Source organism: Salvelinus sp. IW2-2015, linkage group LG18, assembly GCF_002910315.2.
Source record: "Salvelinus sp. IW2-2015 linkage group LG18, ASM291031v2, whole genome shotgun sequence".
NCBI classification, from domain to species: Eukaryota; Metazoa; Chordata; class Actinopteri; order Salmoniformes; family Salmonidae; genus Salvelinus; species Salvelinus sp. IW2-2015.
Genome location: NC_036858.1, coordinates 59,703,521 through 59,727,110, shown reverse-complemented (window position 1 = coordinate 59,727,110; position 23,590 = coordinate 59,703,521). Strand labels below are relative to the sequence as shown.

Genomic DNA, 23,590 nt, shown 5'->3' with positions numbered 1-23,590 from the left:
GATGGTGATGACCTGGCAATGCTATGACAATGCTATATCTGAATTAACAGCGGGGTTTGCAGTTTTGGAACTATTCTATTGGTTCATTAAGCCAGGCAAACTCAATCAAGCCCAAGTAAAGTATTAGATATTATTTTGAATAGTATTTGAACCCAGGTCATGCTGTAACTTCTGTGGTTAGAGCTTAGCACTACTGCCCTCACTGAATGAATACACTCTCATATCCCTAGTCAGGCTCAATCTCTCATTGACCAAAGAGCCTTTTCCCAAATCTTCTGTCTGAACATTCTGACATAGATACACACAGACACACACATCCACAAATACGCACTCAAACACTAAAGACCCAGAAAGCACTCAGGACTGTTATGTTAGTTGGAAGTAAACATGCACAGATGCCAAGTTACTACTGTAGCTACCTGCTTATAGGCTACCTTAAGTGCTACTACTGTAGCGAACTGCTTATTGGCTACCCTAAGTGTTACTACTGTAGTCAACTGCTTATAGGCTTCCCTCCAAGTTACTACTGTAGCCAACTGCTTATAGGCTACCGTCCAAGTTACTACTGTAGCTAACTCTGGCAACATACCAAGTAATTCTGTTGAGTGATGTTGCCTAGCTACCCTGCAAGTGGAGTTTCCATGTTGACTAAGTCTTAGTTGGAAGTTCAACTGTTTTGGTTTTTGATACCTTTGGATGGAAAATAAAACCAGTTTGTCATTCAAATTCAAACCTCCATTGCTGCTTTAGTAAGTAATTTGTGAGAGCTTTTCGGGGACGAGTGCCAGGGAGCAGCAGAACATTGCCCAAAAAGATAAGATAGCAGCTAATTCCTGCTCCAAATGCTCCAGCTTTTTACTCACGAGCTGTACAAATAAACACAGAAAGAGGCTTTTAGTGTTAAGCTGTCGACTGATACTAGCCTTAAATGATTGCACTTATGGATATTGAAAGAAAATAAGAGATGTTTTTTGAGAATGTTATTCTGTAATCTCGCTGGAAAGGTTTTATCTTTTGTGTTGATTTTGMACATTGGGATTTCACTGAACATCTGAATGTTTTGAAATTACTTTCATTGCACACATTTTCAATAGCAAGTGTACCTCAATTGATATACTGAATGAATAGATGAACTATTATGTAAGCTTTCCATCAATAGAATGTAATGCTTTTCCATCTGTTGTACAGTAGCATTGCTGCCCTTTCCTGCTTTGAGCTGCTATGTGGAATGTAAAAAATTCAGCTTGAATGTACAGTAGGTAGCAGTCAGTTTTTGTTACAGCAGTTGTGATTAATTCAGGATCATTGTTCTTTCACTAAATCCAGAGAAATTCATTAATGATTCCTAAATCTTCTCAGATACTGTGCCTTGTAAAACTATTCATCCCCCTTGTGGTTTTTCCTATTTTGTTGCATTATAACCTGTAATTTAAATGGATTTTATGTACTGGACATACACAAAATAGTCAAAATTGGTGAAGAGAAATGAAAAAAMAACTTGTATCAAAAAATGGAAAATTGGTGCGTGCATAGTATGTATTCACCCCCTTTGCTATGAAACCCCTAAATAAGATCTGGTGCAACCAATTACCTTCAGAAGTCACATAATTAGTTAAACAAAGTCCACCTGTGTGCAATCTAAGTGTCAGATGATCTCAGTATATATACACCTGTTCTGAAAAACAACAGAGTCTGCAACACCACTAAGCAAGCGGCACAATGAAGACCAAGGAMCTCTCCAAACAGGTCCGGGATAAAGTTGTGGAGAAGTACAGATCAGGGTTGGGATATAAAAAAATATATGAAACTTTGAACATCTCATGGAGCACCATTTAAATCCGTTATTAAAAAAATAAAAAAATATGACACCACAACAACCTGCCAAGAGAGGGCCGCCCACTAAAACTCATGAGCGGCCCCTCCAGGCAAGGAGGGCATTAATCAGAGGCAACAAAGAGACCAAAGATAACCCTGAAGGAGCTGGAAAGCTCCACAGGGGAGATTGGAGTATCTGTCCATAGGATCAATTTAAGCRGTACACTTCACAGAGTTGGGCTTTACAGAAGAGTGGCCAGAAAAAAGCCATTGCTTAAAGAAAGAAATAAGCAAACATGTTTGGTGTTCGCCAAAAGGCATGTGGGAGACTCCCCAAACACATGGAAGTAGGTACTCTGGTCAGATGAGACTAAAATGTAGCTTTTTGGCCATCAAGGCAAAAACGCTATGTCTGGCGCAAACACAACACCTCTCATCACCCAGAGAATACCATCCCCACAGTGAAGCATGGTGGTGGCAGCATCATGCTGTGGGTAGTTTTTCATTGGCAGGGACTATGAAACTGGTCAGAATTGTAGGAATGATGGATGATGCTAAATACAGGGAAATTCTTGAGGGAAACTGGGACGGAGGTTCATCTTCCAGCAGGACAATGACCCTAAGCATACTGCTAAAGCAACACTCGAGTGGTTTAAGGGGAAACATTTAAATGTCTTGGAATGGCCTAGTCAAAGCCCAGACCTCAATCCAATTGAGAATCTGTGGTATGCCTTAAATATTGCTGTACACCAGTGGAACCCATCTAACTTGAAGGAGCTGGAGCAGTTTTGCCTTGAAGAATGGGCAAAAATACCAGTGGCTAGATGTGCCAAGCTTATAGAGACATACCCCAAGAGAGTTGCAGTTGTAATTTCTGCAGATGGTGGCTCTACAAAGTATTGACTTTGGGGGGGTGAATAATTATGCACGCTCAAGTTTTCTGTTTTTTTTGTCTTGTTTTTTGTTTGTTTCACAACAAAAAATATTTTGCATCTTCAAAGTGGTAGTAGACATGTTGTGTAAATGAAATGATACAAACCCCCCAAAATCCATTTTAATTCCAGGTTGTAAGGCAACAAAATATGAAAAATGCCACTGTATGCCCAGAGCTTGACTCGGCACTGCCACATCACGTGGTGATACACTTTCTTTCTGGTGACAGTTTTGAGGAGTTAAAATACCTTKTACCCTAAAATGACTGTCTATGACAGAATGTGGCCATCCTATAGACTATCTGCAGTCTGATGAGATGTACTGTACATCGTCTGGTAGTAATAGGACATACTTGCCTCACCGTCTGTCTGGCCTCTGTCTTTCTCTGTTTTGGCGAATCCTAAAGGAGCTTATAGTGTAATATTCTGATGGATCAGAAGAGGGGCTTGCTTTAAGCTTGCCGTACACCAGTGATGATCACAACGAGGACGCTACAGTATGAGTGTCTGTGGTAAATCTGATCCCAACACACCTAAATCTCTTCCTGCTGGACACAGACATGTTGAGCCCACCTGCTCGTCTTTTCTCTGCTGTCCGAGATGGACACTGAAAGCCTTTGATTGATTTGCCTTGTGATAAAGAAAGGGAAACGAAGCAGTGGATAGATAGAGTAAGCTGTTGTAAGGAATTGGAAAACGCGGTTCCAGAGGATGTTGTGAAGCCTTGAACTGAGCAACGTTTGGACACTGACTGACGAGAAGCAACAACTGGGCAACTTACTTTTGATTTCGAGAAGCTTTTGCCGACTTGCCCGTCATTTAGCCAAAGGTATTTGTCAGTCTTGGAAGACAGACATCATGATTCCGACTAAGATGTTAGTGTACCGAGGGCCCGAAGGGGGCACACGATCTGAGATGTTTCAGAACACGTGGAGACGTAAGAAGTCTTGCGGGGAGCTCTTTCAGAATGGCTACAGGGTCAAGATCGGCCAGCGACGGCAGGCCGTGGAGAAAGAGGACCGGGACAACCTGTGTCACACCTTGACTTCCTGTTTTAATTTKATCTCTTACTGGGGTAAGAACTTAAGACGTTGCTAGCCGATGTAGGAAATAATAGATAGGATCTAATATAAACCCAGAGACTGGCTGTCTGTGCCTGGTCCAAATTCCATTGGCGGCTATTGTGTCAGCTGGAGAGAGAGAGAGCTCAGGTCCAGGGTTTGTGTTGTGCGTTGTGTTGCCATCTGGACGAAGCTTCTGTAARATCAATATAAACATTTGTGGGGAGGAAGTGAGACGCTGAATGGTTTATATATTGTATTTATAGATTATAGATATTTGATTTACCGTAACATTTTTGTTACCAAAAGCATGATTTACTGCACGTCTATGGAGATGAATTTCACTTGATTGTTTACTCTTGGGGCTGCAGTTTAGCTAAAGATTATTTAGGATGATTTACTCATTTCAAGAGAGGATATGCTTTGGAGTCTACAAGTACTTTAGAGTAGAAATTACTGTAAGAAATTATATTACAGTCTACCTGGGATACTTATATTCACTACATATACCCAGGACTAAATCAGAGTGAGACATTGACACCCTGGTTAATACCTCTAGTGCTGGTACATGTAGGAGGTTTTAGTGGCCTTGAATCATGCATTACGATAATGTTTTTTAGTTACTTTCCYGGATTGAGACAGTCAAGCTTTTGAGGGCATTTGTTTCTACATAGAGTTGGTGCTATTCTCACAAGCATGTGGGGAATTTTAAAAACTCTTAGTACCAAACTCCAAACTGGTAACACTTGTAACACAGCAAGTCTTATATTCAAAACCTTTTATTGTGCATTAATCTTTCACCAAACAACCATTGATCCAAAATATATGTTTACTGTGAAATACCATGAGAACATTGATTTAATCACCAAAAGAAAACATGATATCTTCTCAATTTAGTTGTTTTAACAACCAGTTAATCCAATAGCAAAACATTTCAAAATGTCCCTTTAAATGTAGTATGCTACAGTACTGTAAATTACAAGACATTACACTGTTTTCACATTAGGCTATACACGTGTTCAATATGGAATTGGTCCGATGAAGTGGATGATAAGCTACAGGACTGTTTCGCTAGCACAGACTGGAATATGTTCCGGGATTCATCCGATGATTCATCCATTAATAAGTGCATCGATGAAGTATTCCCCACAGTGAACATATATACATATCCCAACCAGAAACAATGGATTACAGGCAACATCCTCAGTGAGCTTAAGGCTAGAGATTCTGCTTTTAAGGAGGACACTAATCCGTACGCTTATAAGAAATCCCGCTATGCCCTCCAATGAACCATCAAACAGGCAAAGCGTCAGGACCAAGATCGAATCCTAATACAACTGTGTGATCACGCTCTCCGACCTTTAACCTTTAAACAGGTTAAAGGTCATGAACAGTCAATCATGTTTTTCATAACGTGATTATTTGAAGGAAACCAGATCAAAGTATGATGATCCAAGTATGAATAATAACTGTTGCTTCTACACTGATAAAGTTTGATGATAAAGTTAATGGTACCCTCCCTCATGTCAAACCCTTGGATTCATTACTAAGGGGACAAGGCAACATCACCTTAACTCTCATTTTAATACACCAATGATAACATGATATTCTAATATTCTGATCTGCTTCTGTTCTGTGGGTGGCACTGTGTGCTCTTTTCGAAGGATGGATCCCGGTCTCCCCGGGGCTATGGGATCCGGGGGGTCGGGGGTGGTCTGCCGGGCATTGGGATGACAACCCAACTTGGGATGAAGAGGGCTTTTAGCGGGTGGAATAGTGGGGACCAATTGGAGGTTTACTTAGTAGCAATGCAAATATCATGGTACAGCTATATAGACACTCAATCATCGTGTTACTTTTTAATGGTACGTTTACAAACATATATTTTGATAAATAGAATTGAAACTTGTGTCTCATTATGGTAAGTGGTGAAATAAGTACAGCCAGTTATAATTGTAATGACTTAGCAGATAATATGAAAAGACGATCAGTATTTACCTGGCTAAAAGAGAAGGAATATAATATCTATTGTTTACAGGAAACTCTTTCAACAATTTTAGATGAAGTTTTGTGGAAAAAGGACTGGGGGGGGGTGACATTTATTTCTCCCATGGGCAAAGGGGTGACAATATTGATTAACAGTCATTTTGATCCAAATGTGCAAATTGTCCAAACAGATCATCAAGGTAGATGGATTATTTTAAATATGTTATTAGACAATAAACAGATATGGTTTATTAATCTGTATGGTCCAAATAATAATGATCCAAGCTTCTTTGAAAATATATATAAGAATTGATCAACTCTACAAGCAACACTAGATTCTATTATTATGGTGTGGGATTTTAATACAGTTTTAAATACCTCTATGGACCGTAAAGGAAATCACACTACAAACTATCACCCTCAGGCACTTAAGGAAATCATGAATGTCATGGATATATTGGAATTAGTGGATATATGGAGGCTTAAATACCCTGACCTAGTGAGATARACATYGCGGAGGCTTAATCAAGCTAGTCGTCTTAATTACTTTCTTATGTCATTCTCTCTCGCATCAAAAGTTTAAAAACTGTTGATAGGGGACAGAATGCGGTCGGATCTCCACATAATTGGCATATATATTACTCTTACAGAATTTCCACATGGTTGAGGATATTGGAAATMTAATCAAAGCCTACTGAATGATAACTTGTTTAGAACTAACTTGTTTATAACTTTTTCCGACATAACATAGGTACAGCAGATCCCCTTATTGTATGGGACACTTTTAAATGTGCCTTTAGAGGCCATGCAATTCAGTACTCATCTATAAAACAAAAGCAATTTAGATCAAAAGAGTCCATATTAACAAAGGAAATTGAAAGTCGCTCTGGATAAGAGCGTCTGCTAAATGACTTAAATGTAAATGTAGTACAGTTCGATAGCAATAAAAACTGCACCATAGAGGCACAGGATAAGTTAGAGGAAAAACAAAAAGAAATGGAGGAGCTTATTCAAGAAAGATCCAGTGTAATATTTTATAAAAATAAAGCGAACTGGATGGAATATGGGGAAAAATGCACCAAATTCTTTTTCAATCTTTAACATAGAAATGCTACCAAAAAATATATATTGAAACTTGTTACAAATGATGGAGTCACGAATGATTCACCAAATTATATTTTGAAAGAGGAAGTAAAGTACTTTAAGAAAATGTTTTCGCGTCAGTCTCCTCCATCTCCGCAAACCGAAGCTAATTGTAAGAATTTTTTTCCTATTAATAAGGTAAAATTAACATCTGTACAGAAAGACTCATGTGAAGGTCAAATTATAGAGGAGGAACTTCTTAATGCCTAAGTGCCTAAGCCTAAGTGTTATTGTTTATTAGTTTACTCCAATTGGGGGAGGGGTGGTAGGATTTGCGGGGAATAATAAAGGTATATTCTAAAAAAAGTATGTATATGTATGAATGTTTATGTATGCATACAGTTGAAGTCGGAAGTTTACTTACACTTAGGTTGGAGTCATTAGAACTCATTTTTCAACCACTCCACAAATGTCTTTTTAACAAACTATAGTTTTGGCAAGTCGGTTAGGACATCTACTTTGTGCATGACACAAGTAATTTTTCCAACAATTGTTTACAGACAGATTATTTCATTTATAATTCACTGTATCACAATRCCAGTAGGTCAGCAGTTTATTGTAGACCTTCACAAGTCTGGTTCATCCTTGGGAGCAATTTCCAAACGCCTGAAGGTACCACGTTCATCTGTACAAACAATAGTACACACGTATAAACACCATGGGACCACGCAGCCATCATACCGCTCAGGAAGGAAACACGTTCTGTCTCCTAGAGATGAACGTACTTTGGTGCCAAAAGTGCAAATCAATCCCAGAACAACAGCAAAGGACCTTGTGAAGATGCTGGCGGAAACAGGTACAAAAGTATTTATATCCACAGTAAAACTAGTCCTATATAGACATAACCTGAAAGGCCGCTCAGCAAGGAAGAAGCCACTGCTCCAAAACCACCATTAAAAAGCCAGACTACGGTTTGCAACTGCACATGGGTACAAAGATTGTACTTTTTGTAATAGAACTGTTTGGCCATAATGACCATCGTTATGTTTGGAGGAAAAAGGGGGAGGCTTGCAAGCCGAAGAACACCATCCCAAACATGAAGCATGGGGGTGGCAGCATCATGTTGTGGGGGTGCTTTGCTGCAGGAGGAACTGGTGCACTTCACAAAATAAATGGCATCATGAAGCAGGAAAATGATGTAGATATATTGAAGCAACATCTCAAGACATCAATCAGGAGGTTAAAGCTTGGTTGCAAATGGGTCTTCCAAATGGACAATGACCCCAAGCATACTTCCAAAGTTGTAGCAAAATGGCTTAAGGACAACAAAGTCAAGGTATTGGAGTGGCCATCACAAAGCCCTGACCTCAATCCTATAAAACATTTGTGGGAAGAACTGAAAAAGCATATGCGATCAAGGAGGCCTACAAACCTGACTGTTACAGCAGCTCTGCCAGGAGGAATGGGCCAAAATTCACCCAACTTATTGTTGGAAGCGTGTGGAAAGCTACCTGAAACGTTTGACTCAAATAAAAAAAATGTAGAGGCAATGCTACCAAATACTATTTGAGTGTATGTTAACTTCTGACCCACTGGGAATGTGATGAAATAAATAAAAGCTGAAATAAATCATTCTCTCTACTATTATTCTGACATTTCACATTATTAAAATAAAGTGGTGATCCTAACTGACCTAAGACAGGGAATGTTTACTAGGATTAAATGTCAGGAATTGTGAAAAACTGAGTTTAAATGTATTTGGCAAAGGTGTCCGACTTCAACTGTATATTGATGAAAGCAACAATCTTTCCGCAATATTAAAGCTGATCCACCCCTTAATATTTTTTTTTTTTTAAACATGATATTCTCTTACTTAATTAGTACTAGTATCGCCTTGTAACCAACATCAGAGAATGCGTGTTTGAAGAGGGGCATGGTTTATATAGCTGTGTTTGGTGTTAGCTAGTTACTCGCTAGCTAGGTCTTCATTCAGCATGGAACAAAATGGGAGGAAGGGTTGTTCAAAACTCTGATGCAGTTGTCATGTCAACACAGCCGTCAGTGCTGCTGTAGACCGCGTCATGAGACATGCCAAATGGGAGATGTATAAAAAATGTAGATCATTAGCTAGGTTTCCATACAGTTGGCAACAGATTTTCATTATGAGTATTCTCAAATCTGCATAAAAACAATATGCGTAACCTATCTAAATGACTATCGCCCCGTAGCACACACATCTGTAGCCATGAAAGGCTTTGAATGGCTGGTCATGGCTCACATCAACATCATCATCCCAGACACCCTGGACCAACTCATATTCGCATATCGCCTCAACAGATCCACAGATGACGCAATCTCTAATTGCACTCCACACTGCCCTCTCCCACCTGGATAAGAAGAACACCTATGTGAGAATGCTGTTCATGAAACGTTTGTGGTCATGTCGCAGCAGTGTGTAGGAGCGAGATTCCAAGATATGGGAAGTGTGCAGGAGGGCATGGGACAGAGGATTGTGTAGTCTTGGTGGATAAAGTTGTGTGTCAACTGTAGGAATGGCCACGATGCTGGGGATTGGAATTGTCCGGTACAAAAGAGGTAGGTTGAGGGGACCAGAGTCAGAGTAGTGCCGGTGTCATATGTTGAGACAGTGAAGAAAGTAGAGGAGGATGGATTAAGTTGACACACAACTTTATTAATCTGCATTGCTTGCTGTTTAGTGTTTTAGGCTGAGTTTCTGTATAGCACTTTGCGACATTGGCTGATGTAAAAAGGGCTGTATAAATACATTTTGTAGCAGTAGATCTGTGCCAGCACAGAGGGTTTGGCCAACGAGTGATATATGCTTCAGTAAGGTTGGCTTCTTAGGGTTCATAGCAATGGTTATCAACTGTACAGCAGAAATGGAATGCAAATCACAGAAAATAGATGTGGTGGTGGCAGCTGCAGAGACGTATTTGCGTATACAAGATTTGACTTCATAAGAGTTACAGGGTGTGTTGAGGTGTGGGGTCCCATCCTCCCAGGCCGTTGGCATGGTGCAGGAGCAGATAGGGTCAAAGTACTGGGTTTATAATGTAGGGTTAGTTGTAAGGGTGTTTTTCTTTTTCCTTTTCCCATTTTGTATCACAGTGTATAATGGATTTATACTATAGTGTAGTTGGGGGTGATAATGCAACATATTGGATTCAGCAGTTAAACCCTACCGAAGAAGAAGAAGAATGCTGTTCATTGACTACAGCTCAGCGTTCAGCACAGGAACCTGAGATTAAATACCTCCCTCTGCAACTGGATCCTGGACTTTCTGACGAGCTGCCAGCTAGTGAGGGTAGGCAGCAACACTTCCGCCACACTGACCATCAACACGGGGGCCCCTCAGGGTTGCGTGCGTAGTACCCGCCTGTACACCATGTTCACCCACAATTGCGTGGCCACGCATGACTAACACAATCAATCAATCTGCCGATGACGTGACGGTGGTAGGCCTAATCACAGATGATGATGAGACAGCGTACAGGGAGGAGGTCAGAGACAACAACCTCTRCCTCAACGTCAGCAAGACAAAGGAGCTGATCGTGGACTACAGGAAACAGAGGGCCGAGCACACCCACATCAACTGGGCTATAGTGGAGCAAGTCGAGAGCTTCAAGTTCCTCGGTGTCCACATCACCTAAGGAATTATCATGGTCCACACACACCAACACAGTCCGGAAGGGGGCACGACAACACCTCTTCCCCCTCATGAGGATGAAAAGATTCAGCATGGGCCCCCAAATCCTCAAAAGGTTCTACAGCTGCACCATTGAGAGCATCTTGACTGGCTGCTTTACCGCTTGGTAAGGCAACTGCTTGGCATACAAGTTGCTGGGGCCATGCTCCCTGCCATCCAGGACCTCTATACCAGGCAGTGTCAGAGGAAGGCTCTAAAATTTGTCAAAGACTCCAACCACCCAAGTCATAGACTGTTCTCTCTGCTACCTCATGGCAAGCGGTACCTATGCACCAACTCTGAAAAGGACCGCAGCTTCTACCCCCAAGCCATAAGACATCTAAATAGTTAGTCCGGGTAGCTATTGGTTAACCGTTTAACTATCTGCATTGAGCCTTTTTTGCACTAACTCTTTTGACTCATTACATACGCTGCTGCTACTGCTTATTATCTACCTTGTTGCCTCATCACTTTACCCATAATTATATGTATAAGGGATAAGGGATGCTTACTGTATAAGGGATGTTTTTGTTACATGCAGTACATTTCTGTTCCTGTCAACATCAGATTTAAAATCATAATAGTACATTGCCGTATATATCCTACTTTATACTTTACAAACATACATTTTAGTTCTGTAGGTGTCCACATATGTATATAGCAGACAAAACAGTTTAAAATATATGTTTACCAAACGGGTAAGGGATTATCAATATAGAGAAAATGGATTAAGTATGAGTAAAATGTATTTTAATAAATGAGAAGGCAGTCATATCAAAAGTAATGTGAGCATTGCATTGTGAAAGCAAGTTTTCTATATGAACATGTATTGATTGCAATGTGGATTTACCAAATAAGAGGTTACCACYTGCTTGTAAAAAAGCGATTGAAAAAATTGTATTATGAGTAACATAATCTGATTTTATAATTTAGGAAATGATGGACAATAATCATTGAAAATGGAGGAAAATACAATATATTGTAATTTTTTAAGCAAATGTAATTATATATTCTAGGTGACACAACATTGACAATACACTAGTCTACATCTACTGTACATGTGTTGTAGTACACATGTAGTACACTAACCCAGGGGATTGTGGTATTGACATACTGAAACAAACTTTTGTGCTATAAAAATAAACAATTAATTKTTTCACATCGAACTGTTGGATGATTAGATTGTACTGGTGAGCACGACTAGCCACAGGCTGTTTGGTTTCGTGTGGCACAGGCCACACACACACATGCGACAGCATTTGGCAATTCACCAGTGCACCTTTGTCCTTAAACTCTTGGAAGGGTACTCAGATTTAGCAGATTTAAAAAAACAAATGGCAACAAATTTGGGATTATTTGACGTAATGCGACTGTTGACCCATCTAACTGGGCCTGTCCACATGTCTTTGGTCCGACTAATCCAGGTTTTCATCTCTTGCTGTTTTCGCTCTTTTAGTCCTTACGCCGGTGCTTTGTGACTTAGTGATCTCCTGATATTAGCATTGTATTTATTTTCTCCAGAAGATTATTTGATGCAGAGTTTGTTGTTCTTAGTAAGTTTTTTGTTGTTGCAGTTGCTGCTACTTGCTTCATCGCTGCTGTTTTGTTTTTTGAAAGGTCAACATTTTGGTTGTGCTTTTCCGCTGCTATTTTGGTTTATTTGAGAGGCCTTTTATTTTCTATTAGGTATGAATCCATTGAAGCTTTTAAAAATGCATGAAGGCTCAAAGGTATGCATGGTATGCATGAAGGCTCAAAGGTATGCAATTATGTTGGTTTCCTGTGTTTTTCCGGATTTACAGTGGGCGGATTTATGTAAATAACATGCAAATAATTCACTCTGAATAACTTATACTTTGACTTTTCTCTCACACAGGCTTGAGGTTTTTAAGGGCGTTAAGGTTGATACAGTTCTCAGAAATCTTACAGTTTTTGAACATATTAAAAACAAGGTAAGTGCATTATTATTTTCTCCAACTTCAGTGTATTCAATTTCAGTCAAATTTGGTGTGTATTAATTCTAGTTAGTAGTATTCAAAGCATTTGCATGTACTATGTTATGACAATGTTTGTAATTCTGGCTCTATGATGAATATTGATACATTTACAATTATACAATACGCTCACAGGCTCTTCTAATACAGTGGCATTTTAATGTACTGTAGCTACTGCAAAATGTTAAATATAGAACCTCRTCTCAAAAATTTGTAATAATTCTTGGAAACTAGTCAGCTGATCATGGCCTACTTTCAGTCTTGGTAGATTACTTGGGAACAGTTTGGTTTATTGCTGTCATATTTGGGGAATGAAAGAAGTTACCATATTATACTGTACTTCTGTGATAACAAGTAAATCATTTTTGTCACTTTTAAAAACTGAAATGCTAACATGTTAGGTATTGTTCTTTAGGATGTATAACATATCCTATATTCAATTTAATTTCAATATTTTTCATTGGAATTCCAAATTGTGCACATGTTCTGCTCTTTGAAACCTATTGGACAGCATGCAGCATGATGAATTCTACAATTTACCCCACTGCTTAGAATTAAAGCTTGTGCTGCACAGATGTCAGAAAGAGATTATAGCTCAATTTTTTTTTTGAATAATCCCCAGACTCGTTTACTGTAATGGAGGTAAGGCCAGAACAGAACAGAACACACAGTACATGAACGGCCAGAACAATGCAAGTCACTGTAACATTACCATAGAAATATACAGTTAACTGACAAAATAAAGGAAACACTTGAGTAAATTAGGATTCTGTCAACTCTGTTATGGTGTGAGGTATATTCTCCTGGCATGGTTCCCCTTACAGCAGCATTTCCAATACTCGGTCCTCAAGTTTTTTTCCCCAAACACTACACAACTGATTGAAATTACCAAACTTGATTAGTTGATTATTTCAATTAGCTGCGTAGTGGTGGGGCAAAAACCAAAGCGTGTACCCCTGGGGTCCCGAGTTTGGGAAAACCTGCCTTAGAGGGAAAGGTAAACGTCAATAAATACACCGCCATTGTGAGTGATCACCTTCAACCTATGGTGAATCATTTCTATCCTGATGGGAGTGGTCTCTTCCAGGATGACAGTGACCCCATCCACAGGGCAAGGGGGGTCACTGAATGGTTTGATGAGCCTGAAAACGATGTAAACCATATGCCATGGCCGTCTCAGTCACCAGATCTCAACCCAATTGAACACTTATGGGAGATTCAGGAGTGGTGCCTGAGACAACAGAGATCCAGATATTTGTAGAATCTATGCCAAGGTGCATTGAAGCTGTTCTGGTTAGTGGTGGCCCAATGCCTTATTAACACACTTTGTGTTGGTGTTTCCTTTATTTTGGCAGTTACCTGTATATACCTTAGGAACATTTGTATTCACAGTTGATTCTGTATTGAAAAGTTAACGGCCATGAAAGCTAGTTCGTCATTAGTTTAACATTTTGGATTTTGAAATAATATTCCCCCCAAAAAATTTACCAAGTTTTTGGTTTGCTGCTGTTACATAATATTGTAGGCTGAGCAGCTCAGACTGTAACCAGCTATCATCCGTTATCCCAAAGGATGTTCTTCAGACAAAATCACCATTAGGCACTTATACAGCAATACCTACTTTGTGATATGTAATGTTTTGGCACTGTTTTGACATAATAGTTCAAGTTAGTGTTACCAATGATTCATTGTGTTATCAAAAGGGCATCCTTTACTGGTGTTCTTCTTTTGAACTCACACAAGGCAGGTGTTTTGGTGTTGCACACTAGCATTGTTAATTGATATTGTCTGGCTCTCTTGTTTTCAATAGCAATTCCATAAAACTGGTGAACTTATGTTCAATCTTCATAAGTACATGGCTAACAGCGGCAGGCTTCATACATCTGGTAAGTTACAGAGAGCCATAAAGGCAAAACAGAAGGACTAAGTACTGTATTATGGTAAATACTCCGTCTCTGACACATATAACAGATAGGTGGACATAATGTTAAGTAAAGCATTGTACAACCTAACCCCTTCAAAGTTTTCCTCACTTGATGGATGATATAACTGTGGAATATTTTCGGGTCTGTTTTTAAATGAGCAGGACCACTAAATGGTAGCATGGTAATTGCTTCTGAAAATGTAAACGTTTATTACGGTTCTGAGAACAGTAAATAATTGATACGGTGTGACTAAGTGAATAAGTCTGTAAGTAAACAATAAAGTAAATAATGAAGTGGCCGTGTCCAAAATCTGTCTTGACTACTACTTACTAAAACTGCATGCTGTGTACTAATTGTACTACATACAATTTGGAACGTATTGTTAAGTAAAAACGAATGCAGTACAGCAAACAAATATCCTACTGAGAATGCGGCATCTAATGCGCAAATTGCGTTGATTCCCGCCATTCGTCATTCGTTCATTTTGGTACAGCACGTACCCTCAGCTGATTGTCAGCTGTTCTCAGACACATGTGGACGATTCTATTCCTCAAAAGTATGCAACAAATTTACAAAATGAAAAACTGAAATGAGTATGACATCCTGGCATTTAAACCATACTCAATTTTCTACATTTCACATACTATAAAACTTTTTTCACTTACCCAAAATGCCTACTATTTAGAATACAATTATGGGTATTCGGGGACGGCCATTGAGTAAGTATGTAAGCAAGTCAGTAAGTTGTAATACAATGCTCTGCATGTTCCTCTCTGTCAATTTCCATTATTGTGACCTCTTTTCTAGGTGGAAAACTCAGGGGATCCTTGGGAAAACTTCCAAAATTCCCAAGCACTTTCCTACTGGGAATGTGTCTACTTACTCATGGTTACTATGTCCACTGTGGGCTATGGAGACGTGTATGCAAAAACCACCCTGGGACGACTTTTCATGGTCTTCTTCATCCTTGGTGGTTTGGTAAAAATCCCTCTCTTATTTCATTTACTCCTAACCTGCTTCCGTCCTTCATCCATACGATCACACCTGCAATCATCATGATTCATGTCCCTGCTGCTGCTACCAACAGCTGGAAAGTCTTTGCACTTCCAATGCCTGTTAAAATCCAAGCTCCATTGTTGTCTTGTAGTTGTTTTTTGTGGCAGTTTGTTACCTATGGCAGTTTATTGTCAAATGTATTATTATCTGTAAGTATTATACGCCTATAATATTTATTATATAATAATTGTACTGAAGGTATATACATGTATATTTATTATTATTATATAGTTTTATTGCATTTCTATATTTTTCAAACCGAGTAAGATTTGTTTTCTAATGGTTCGCAACGAAAGTAATGTGCGGTTTCAGGTGACCCAATCCTTGAGCTTCCCCTTCCCCAAATTCCAACAAACACAGTGAAAGGAGTGATCTATAGACCAGCTTGATGATTAACATGGCACAGCAGTGTATGCCAGTAACACCCATTGATACACAACAGTCAGTTAGCATGATATGCAACCAAAACCATTGAACTTTTAATATGTTAATTTGACTTGATCCTTTGTATTTGGGATAACAATGGAAGAAGGCTTAGTTTGTACATTAGTACAGTACTACTACAGTATTTCGGAGGTTCAAGGGTTGCTGAAAGGCCTCTATTATCCTTCATCTCTGGCAATGTACCTGAGTATTATCAGAGTGACATTAACAATATGATGCGTCACTCTCCTACCCAAGTTTATATACGTTCATGTAAGTTATATTATATAGTTTATATAAATGTATACAATATATAAGTTGTATATAAGTTGTATATACTGTCAAGTCAAATGTAAGTATGCACAAGGCTTCAAATCTATAGGATTGACATAATTCAGGTAATTTTTCAGCAATTTAATGAATTGATGCAATTTGCAGCTATGTTACATTGGGTTGTACTATTCAAATCAACCTGGCATAAGTGTTTGTTGGACAAAACATGGCGCATAAGGTTTTATTTCTTCCTTTTTATTACTTTAAACTTTTTCTTTTCAATCACAGCTTGGCATACAGATATAGTCAACTGTCATTTTTTCCTGCTTTTTTCCTAAATAAATATCCGTAAAAGCTGGTTAAGTTAAATATTTCCTGTCATTTTTTTCTTCTTCATTGCTTATCATACCTTTTTTTTCTCAAATCTGAATATGATAACCTTTACATAATTTCAGATTGCGTTATAACTTTTACTGTAGTGTAGTAATCTAACTTTGTCTGAGTGTACAACACACTAAGAACACCTTCCTAATATTGAGTTGCAACCCCTTTTGCCCTTAGAACAGCCTCAATTTGTCGGGGAATGGACTCTACAAGGTGTCCAAAGTGTTCCACAGGGATGCTCAGCCTGGTCTCATAGACTAGATGTAACATAGTAAATGTAAATCCGAGACATATGGTTACGTAAGACAGATGGTTACTTAAGGCAAAAATGAAAGTAGTTTGTGAGTTCGAATCTCATCATGGAAAACCTTAGCATTTTAGCTAATTAGCAACTTTTCAACTTCATACTACTTTTTATCTACTTTGCATGTTAGGAAACCCTTCCCTTTAACCTAACCTTAACCGTTTTTAGCTAACTACCTAACCTTAACCCAAAACCATAACCCCTAGCCTAGCTAACGTTATCCAGCTACCTAACATTAGCCACCTAGCTAGAATTTGTAACATATCATACGTTTTGGAAATTCATAACATATAATACAAATTGTAATTCATAACATATCATACGAATTGGGTGACGGACATCCACAAATTAAAACATACCATACGAAACGTAACATATCATACTATATGGAATGTTTCAGATTTACATACAGAATAATACGAAAGGCTCTGACACCAGGTTGGGATGCTGGCCCATGTTGACTCCAATGCTTCCCACAGTTGTGTCAAGTTGGCTGGATGTCCTTTCGGTGGTGGAATTTTCTTGATACACACGGGAAAATGTTATGTGTGAAAAACCCAGCAGCGTTGCAGTTCTTGACACAAACCAGTGGGCCTAGCACATACTACCATACCCCGTTCAAAGGCACTTACATTTTTTGTTTTGCCCATTCACCCTCAGAATGGCACACAGACACAATACATGTTTTAATTGTCTCAAGGCTTAAAAATCCTTCTTTAACCTGTCTCCTCCCCTTCATCTACACTGATTGAAGTGGATTTAACACATGACATCAATAAGAGATCATAGCTTTCACCTGGATTGACCTGGTCAGTCTATGTCATGGAAAAAGCAGGTGTTCCTAATGTTTTGTGCACTCAGTGTGTAACCTACTGTATCCAGAACAATATATTTTTTAAACATTTTCTATTCAAATATTTTTTCTCTCTTAATTTTTCATTTTTTTTGTTGATTTTACGGATATCTTTTAAGCAAAAATAGACGCCCTGCTCTCTCTTTTGCGTATCTTTTTTTTAGTATTTTCTTCTGTCTCCTATCTTCTCCTTAGGCCATGTTTGCGAGCTACGTCCCTGAAATCATAGAGTTAATAGGAAACCGCAAGAAATATGGTGGTTCCTATAGTGCGGTTAATGGGAGAAAGTAAGTATTACTGGGAGGCTCTACTGCCTCTGCCGCAGTAGAACCATCCTCTGCATGCCCTTTTCTTTTTTCTGTTCCATGCATGTAGGCCATGTTTGCTCGCTACGTGCCAGAAATTGCTGCTCTCATCCTTAATCGGAAGAAATACGGAGGGAGTTATAACTCAACACGAGGCAGAAAGTAAGTCAAACAAATATACAAAACAAAAATTATTCTAAAAAGTGTGGTTTTGGTGTGACTACTCAAGTTCCCCTCTCCTAAAGAGGGGCACCAGTAATTATCCAGAAATGATTGATATTAATACTTTTATACATTTCGGGGAATAAACTCATACTGGTGACTGGAGAGCTTGGCCATGAAAGCTTACGCTATTGCTTTGTACCGGTATTTGTGTGCTAGCTGTCATTGCTTCTTATAATGAATACATGTTTTTTTGTGATGTGTCAAATGCATTATTTGCTATATGCTTGAGTGTTTTACTTGCTTATTTACTCGAACACTTACATGTTTGTGTCTGTGTTTCGTGTTTGCCAATCATATGCATCTTGCCACCCACCACAAAGTAGTTGTATTTGTTTTTATTATTATCTTTTTTACAGTAAAGTCATGACTGATTGCAGATATAGCTGTAGTACCTTCATAGTATTTCAAAATAAATGTTGAACATTATGTCTTATATCTTGGTGACAGAGATGATGTCATAGAAAATACTGCACAATAGCAAAAGAGTGTCCTAAGAAACTACAAGAAGGGATTACCTACAGTTAAATAATCAGCTATTTTAAATATAATTCTCTTCCAGATAATTTGAAATGCGGTTACCTTTTACATCTGCTTCGTCCACACGATCTTGCATGTACCTCGCATGCTTTTAGTTAGTTATTCTTTTGCCTTTTATATTTTGCCTTTACTTTCCTGTTTTGTCTCTTCTGGATTATGTATTTTTTATCTAGTACCACCAGTTCATTTTATTTTCCAAGCCCTGCTACATTCCTGCCCTTAATCTTCAGTCAGACCTACACCCTAAGGCCCAAACACATAATCAATGCATGGATCACACTGAAATTCAAGTTAAAAACATGTTTCTTAAGGTACAATAGGATTCTGCCCTAAATCCTGCTTCCACCCTCTGAACAAACTTTGATTTCTTTTGGCTCGCATTTAGAATTTTGTTTTGTTTACTTTGTTATGTAGAATTGTTGTACTTGGATTTAGTCCAGTCTCTATAACTTTGTTTTGGCCATTTATTCCCTCTTTCCTTCTGCATGCTGATGTATCTGTATTTCTGTTTCAAGTGATTCATATCCTTATGTCTCAGTTATACTGTCAATACATTTTAATACCTTTTCATCTACAAATATAAATATAGCATCTCTGTAATATTCAAGTAATAAAAGCCCCAATAATATAAAATAAATATGATAATAATTAACAAATGTAATAATAATTATTTCACACGTACAAATTGGAAATTCATTTTTTGCATATCCCACTTCTACAGAGTGGGTTTTCCCTGGAGCAATTAGGGTTAAGTGCCTTTCTCAAGGGCACTTTGACAGATTTGTCACCTAGTCGGCTCAGGGAATTGAACCAATGACCTTTCAGTTACTGGCCCAACACTCCTAACCGCTAGGCTACCTGCCGCCCCTAACTCTAATAAGATACAATATTAAATAGGTATTTCAAAACAATGTACAGTATGTGAGGTGTCAGTATGTATATATTACTTGTAACATCTACAAAATCAAATGAATTGGTTTGGAAAATGCCCTTCTTAAACCGATCCTGAGTTCATCTCACGATGAAGCGTTATCTCACAATCCTGCATGTACTATCCTGTAGCAGGGATACAGTCTGTCGGAAAACTTCCCTCACGTGGAGGCAAGATGTCTCTAGCTAAAGTTAAGCTCTTTCCTGGATTGTACAATGTAGTAATCACATCATAATCGCCAACAAAGGAAACCTTTTTAATCTGTTACTGGGAATCCAGAACATGCTCGGCTCTGTGATCTCTCCTGTCCTTCAGGCACCACATAGGACTAAAGATGCTAAAGAGCTCTTAGGACTGACACCTGTTCACATAAAAATGGACTCCTGTTCATCACAGAACATGTACAAACCAGGGAGAATTATGTCTTTTTGGGGCTAGTAAACAGTGGCAGTGTTAATTTTCTACACAGAAACCACATTTTTGAGGTCCTTTTTTTATTGACTATACTGTGGTGTGGACAATACTTTTTTTGTCAGATCCAACGTATATTTTCATTTTATTTTCAGAATCAAGAAGGAATGTGACACTGACATCTGTCAGCAGTTTATCAGCGTCTTTATTTTGGGTGCAGCTTTTAGCAAACCATAGCTTAAATCTTATGACTATTCCTGGATCTTATTTCCTATAGGCACATCGTGGTCTGTGGTCATATAACACTTGAAAGTGTGTCCAACTTCCTTAAAGACTTCCTACACAAGGACAGGGATGATGTCAATGTAGAAATTGTTTTTCTCCATAAGTAAGTGTACCATGTTTTTTCCTTACACTTTACAGGCCAGTTTCCAGGACCCAGATTAAGCCTAGTCCTGGACAAAAACCATACTCAATGGGAAATTGAAAGTGTGTTTAATTCCACGACTATGTTTAATCTGGGTCTGGGAAAATGGCCCCAAAACTCATAACAATACTGAGTGTTTCAGAGAAGGAAAGGTGATAGCAGCTCCCAAAAATGACTCCAACAACCTTTTGGGAACTGCCACCACCGTTCCTTTTTTTGGAATACTCAGACTCTACAATGACTATATCCTAAAAAGCACCCAGATCCATGGAAACCGTTGGTAGCGCTGGGCCTGCCCGGTACACCAGCATACTACTATAGCAATACATTAGAATAAATTACATTTCAAATACTACACAATAAATTGCACTTTGATTTGCTGAGGAGAGGAGACCTCACTCAGCCCCCTAACATTAACACATAGATCGCTCTCTTGTCTGTCCCAGTACTAAACCGAATCTTGAGGTGAAGTGGAGGCCTTGGTTAACATTAACAAACTCTACTTTGTGTCCCAGTATTTCCCCTAATCTTGAGCTGGAAGCCTTGTTTAAACGCCACTTCACCCAGGTGGAGTTCTACCAGGGATCTGTTCTCAACCCACATGACCTGGCCAGAGTCAAGGTAACCGGCCTGTTTTAATGAGTATTAACCTGACTTATTTCTTTCAGCTACTAATGGAGAAAAGGGCCTTGACAGTCCAACTCTTCAATAAGTATACCAGGTCCTTGTTGTATAAGAACATTTGGTCACACTTTACAATATGGTTACCTTTTATAAAGCGGTTACAAGGGTTTTTATATATATATATATATATATTCTACCGTTCAAAAGTTTGGGGTCACGTAGAAATGCCTTGTTTTTGAAAGAAAAGCTAATTTTTTGTCCATTAAAATAACATCAAATTGATCAGAAATACAGTGTAGACATTGTTAATGTTGTAAATGAATATTGTAGCTGGAAACAGCTGATTTTAATGGAATATCTACATAGGGGTAAAGAGGCCCATTATCAGCAACCATCACGCCTGTGTTCCAATGGCACGTTGTGTTAGTTAATCCAAGTTTATCATTTTAAAAGGCTAGTTGATCATTAGAAAACCCTTTTTCAGTTATGTTAGCACAGCTGAAAACTGTTGTCCTGATTAAAGAAGCAATAAAACTGTTCTTCTTTAGACTAGTTGAGTATCTGGAGCATCAGCATTTGTGGGTTTGATTACAGGCTCAAAATGGCCAGAAACAATGAACTTCCTTCTGAAACTCATCAGTCTATTCTCATTCTGAGAAATGAAGGCTATTCCATGCGAGGATTTGCAAAGAAACTGAAGATCTCGTACAATGCTGTGTACTACTCCCTTCACAGAACAGCGCAAACGGGCTCAACCAGAATAGAAAGAGTGGGAGGCCCTGGTGCACAACTGAGCAAGAGGACAAATACATTAGAGTGTCTAGTTTGAGAAACAGATGCCTCACAAGTCCTCAAATGGCAGCTTCATTAAATAGTACCCGCAAAACACCAGTCTCAACGTCAACAGTGAAGAGGCGACTCCGGGATGCTGGCCTTCTAGGCAGTGTTGCAAAGAAAAAGCCATATCTCAGACTGGCCAATAAAAAGAAAAAAGAAAGATGGGCAAAGAACACAGACACTGGACGAAGGAACTCTGCCTAGAAGGTTTGTCAAAAGTTTGGACACACCTACTCGTTCAAGGGTTTTTCTTTATTTTTACTATTTTCAACATTGTAGAATAATAGTGAAGACATCAAAACGATGAAATAACACATATAGAATCATGTAGTAACCAAAAAAGTGTTCAACAAATCAAAATATATTTAATATTTGATAGCCACCCTTTTCTTTGATGACAGCTTTGCACACTCTTGGCATTCTCTCAACCAGCTTCACCTGGAATGCTTTTCCAACAGTCTTGAAGAGTTCCCAAATACAGTTGAAGTCGGAAGTTTACATACACTTAGGTTGGAGTCATTAAAACTCGTTTTTCAACCACTCCACACATTTCTTGTTAACAAACTATAGTTTTGGCAAGTCAGTTAGGACATCTACTTTTTCCAACAATTGTTTACAGGCAGATTATTTCACTTATAATTCACTGTATTACAATTCTAGTGGGTCAGAAGTTTACATACACTAAGTTGACTGTGCCTTTAAACAGCTTGGAAAATTCCTGAAAATTATGTCATGGCATCATTTGAGTCAATTGGTGGTGTACCTGTGGATGTATTTCAATGCCTACCGTCAAACTCAGTGCCTCTTTGCTTGACATCATGGGAAAATCAAAAGAAATCAGCCAAGATTTCAGAAAAAAATGTGTAGACCTCCACAAGTCTTGGGAGCAATTTCTAAATGCCTGATGGTACCACGTTCATCTGTACAAACAATAGTACGCAAGTATAAACACCATGGGACCATGCAGCCGTCATACCGCTCAGGAAGGAGTCTGTCTCCTAGAGATGAACGTGCTTTGGTGCGAAAAGTGCAAATCAATCCCAGAACAACAGCAAAGGACCGTGTGAAGATGCTGGAGGAAACAAAAGTATCTATATCCACAGTAAAACAAGTCCTATATTTACATTTACATTTAAGTCATTTAGCAGACGCTCTTATCCAGAGCGACTTACAAATTGGTGCATTCACCTTATGATATCCAGTGGAACACCACTTGCTACAATGTGCATCAACTCTCTTAAGGGACTCCAGGTCAGGGGTGGGTTAGAAGGATTACTTTTCCTTCCTAAGGTATTCCTTAAGAGGTGGGGTTTCAGGTGTCTCCGAAGTGGTGATTGACTCCGTGACGTGGCGTCGTGAGGGAGTTTTGTTCCACCATTGGGGTGCCAGAGCAAGCGAAAGTTTGACTGGGCTGAGCGGGAACTGTACTTCCTCAGAGGTAGGGAGGCGAGCAGGCCAGAGGTGGATGAACGCAGTGCCCTTGTTGGGTGTAGGGCCT

General features: G+C 38.9%; 1 protein-coding gene across 3 annotated transcripts in view; it reads left to right on the top strand.

The window, feature by feature from the left end:
- The window catches only part of LOC111978374 (calcium-activated potassium channel subunit alpha-1a), a 223,622-nt gene that overhangs the window by 137,094 nt on the left and 62,938 nt on the right, over window positions 1-23,590 (top strand). For all 3 annotated transcript variants that reach the window (XM_024008405.3, XM_024008407.3, XM_024008403.3), the window contains exons 6-11: window positions 12,460-12,535; window positions 14,388-14,463; window positions 15,310-15,480; window positions 17,991-18,082; window positions 20,482-20,592; window positions 21,147-21,252. In XM_024008405.3, coding sequence (XP_023864173.1) covers window positions 12,460-12,535; window positions 14,388-14,463; window positions 15,310-15,480; window positions 17,991-18,082; window positions 20,482-20,592; window positions 21,147-21,252 — 632 coding nt within the window. The remainder of the gene's footprint in view (window positions 1-12,459; window positions 12,536-14,387; window positions 14,464-15,309; window positions 15,481-17,990; window positions 18,083-20,481; window positions 20,593-21,146; window positions 21,253-23,590) is intronic.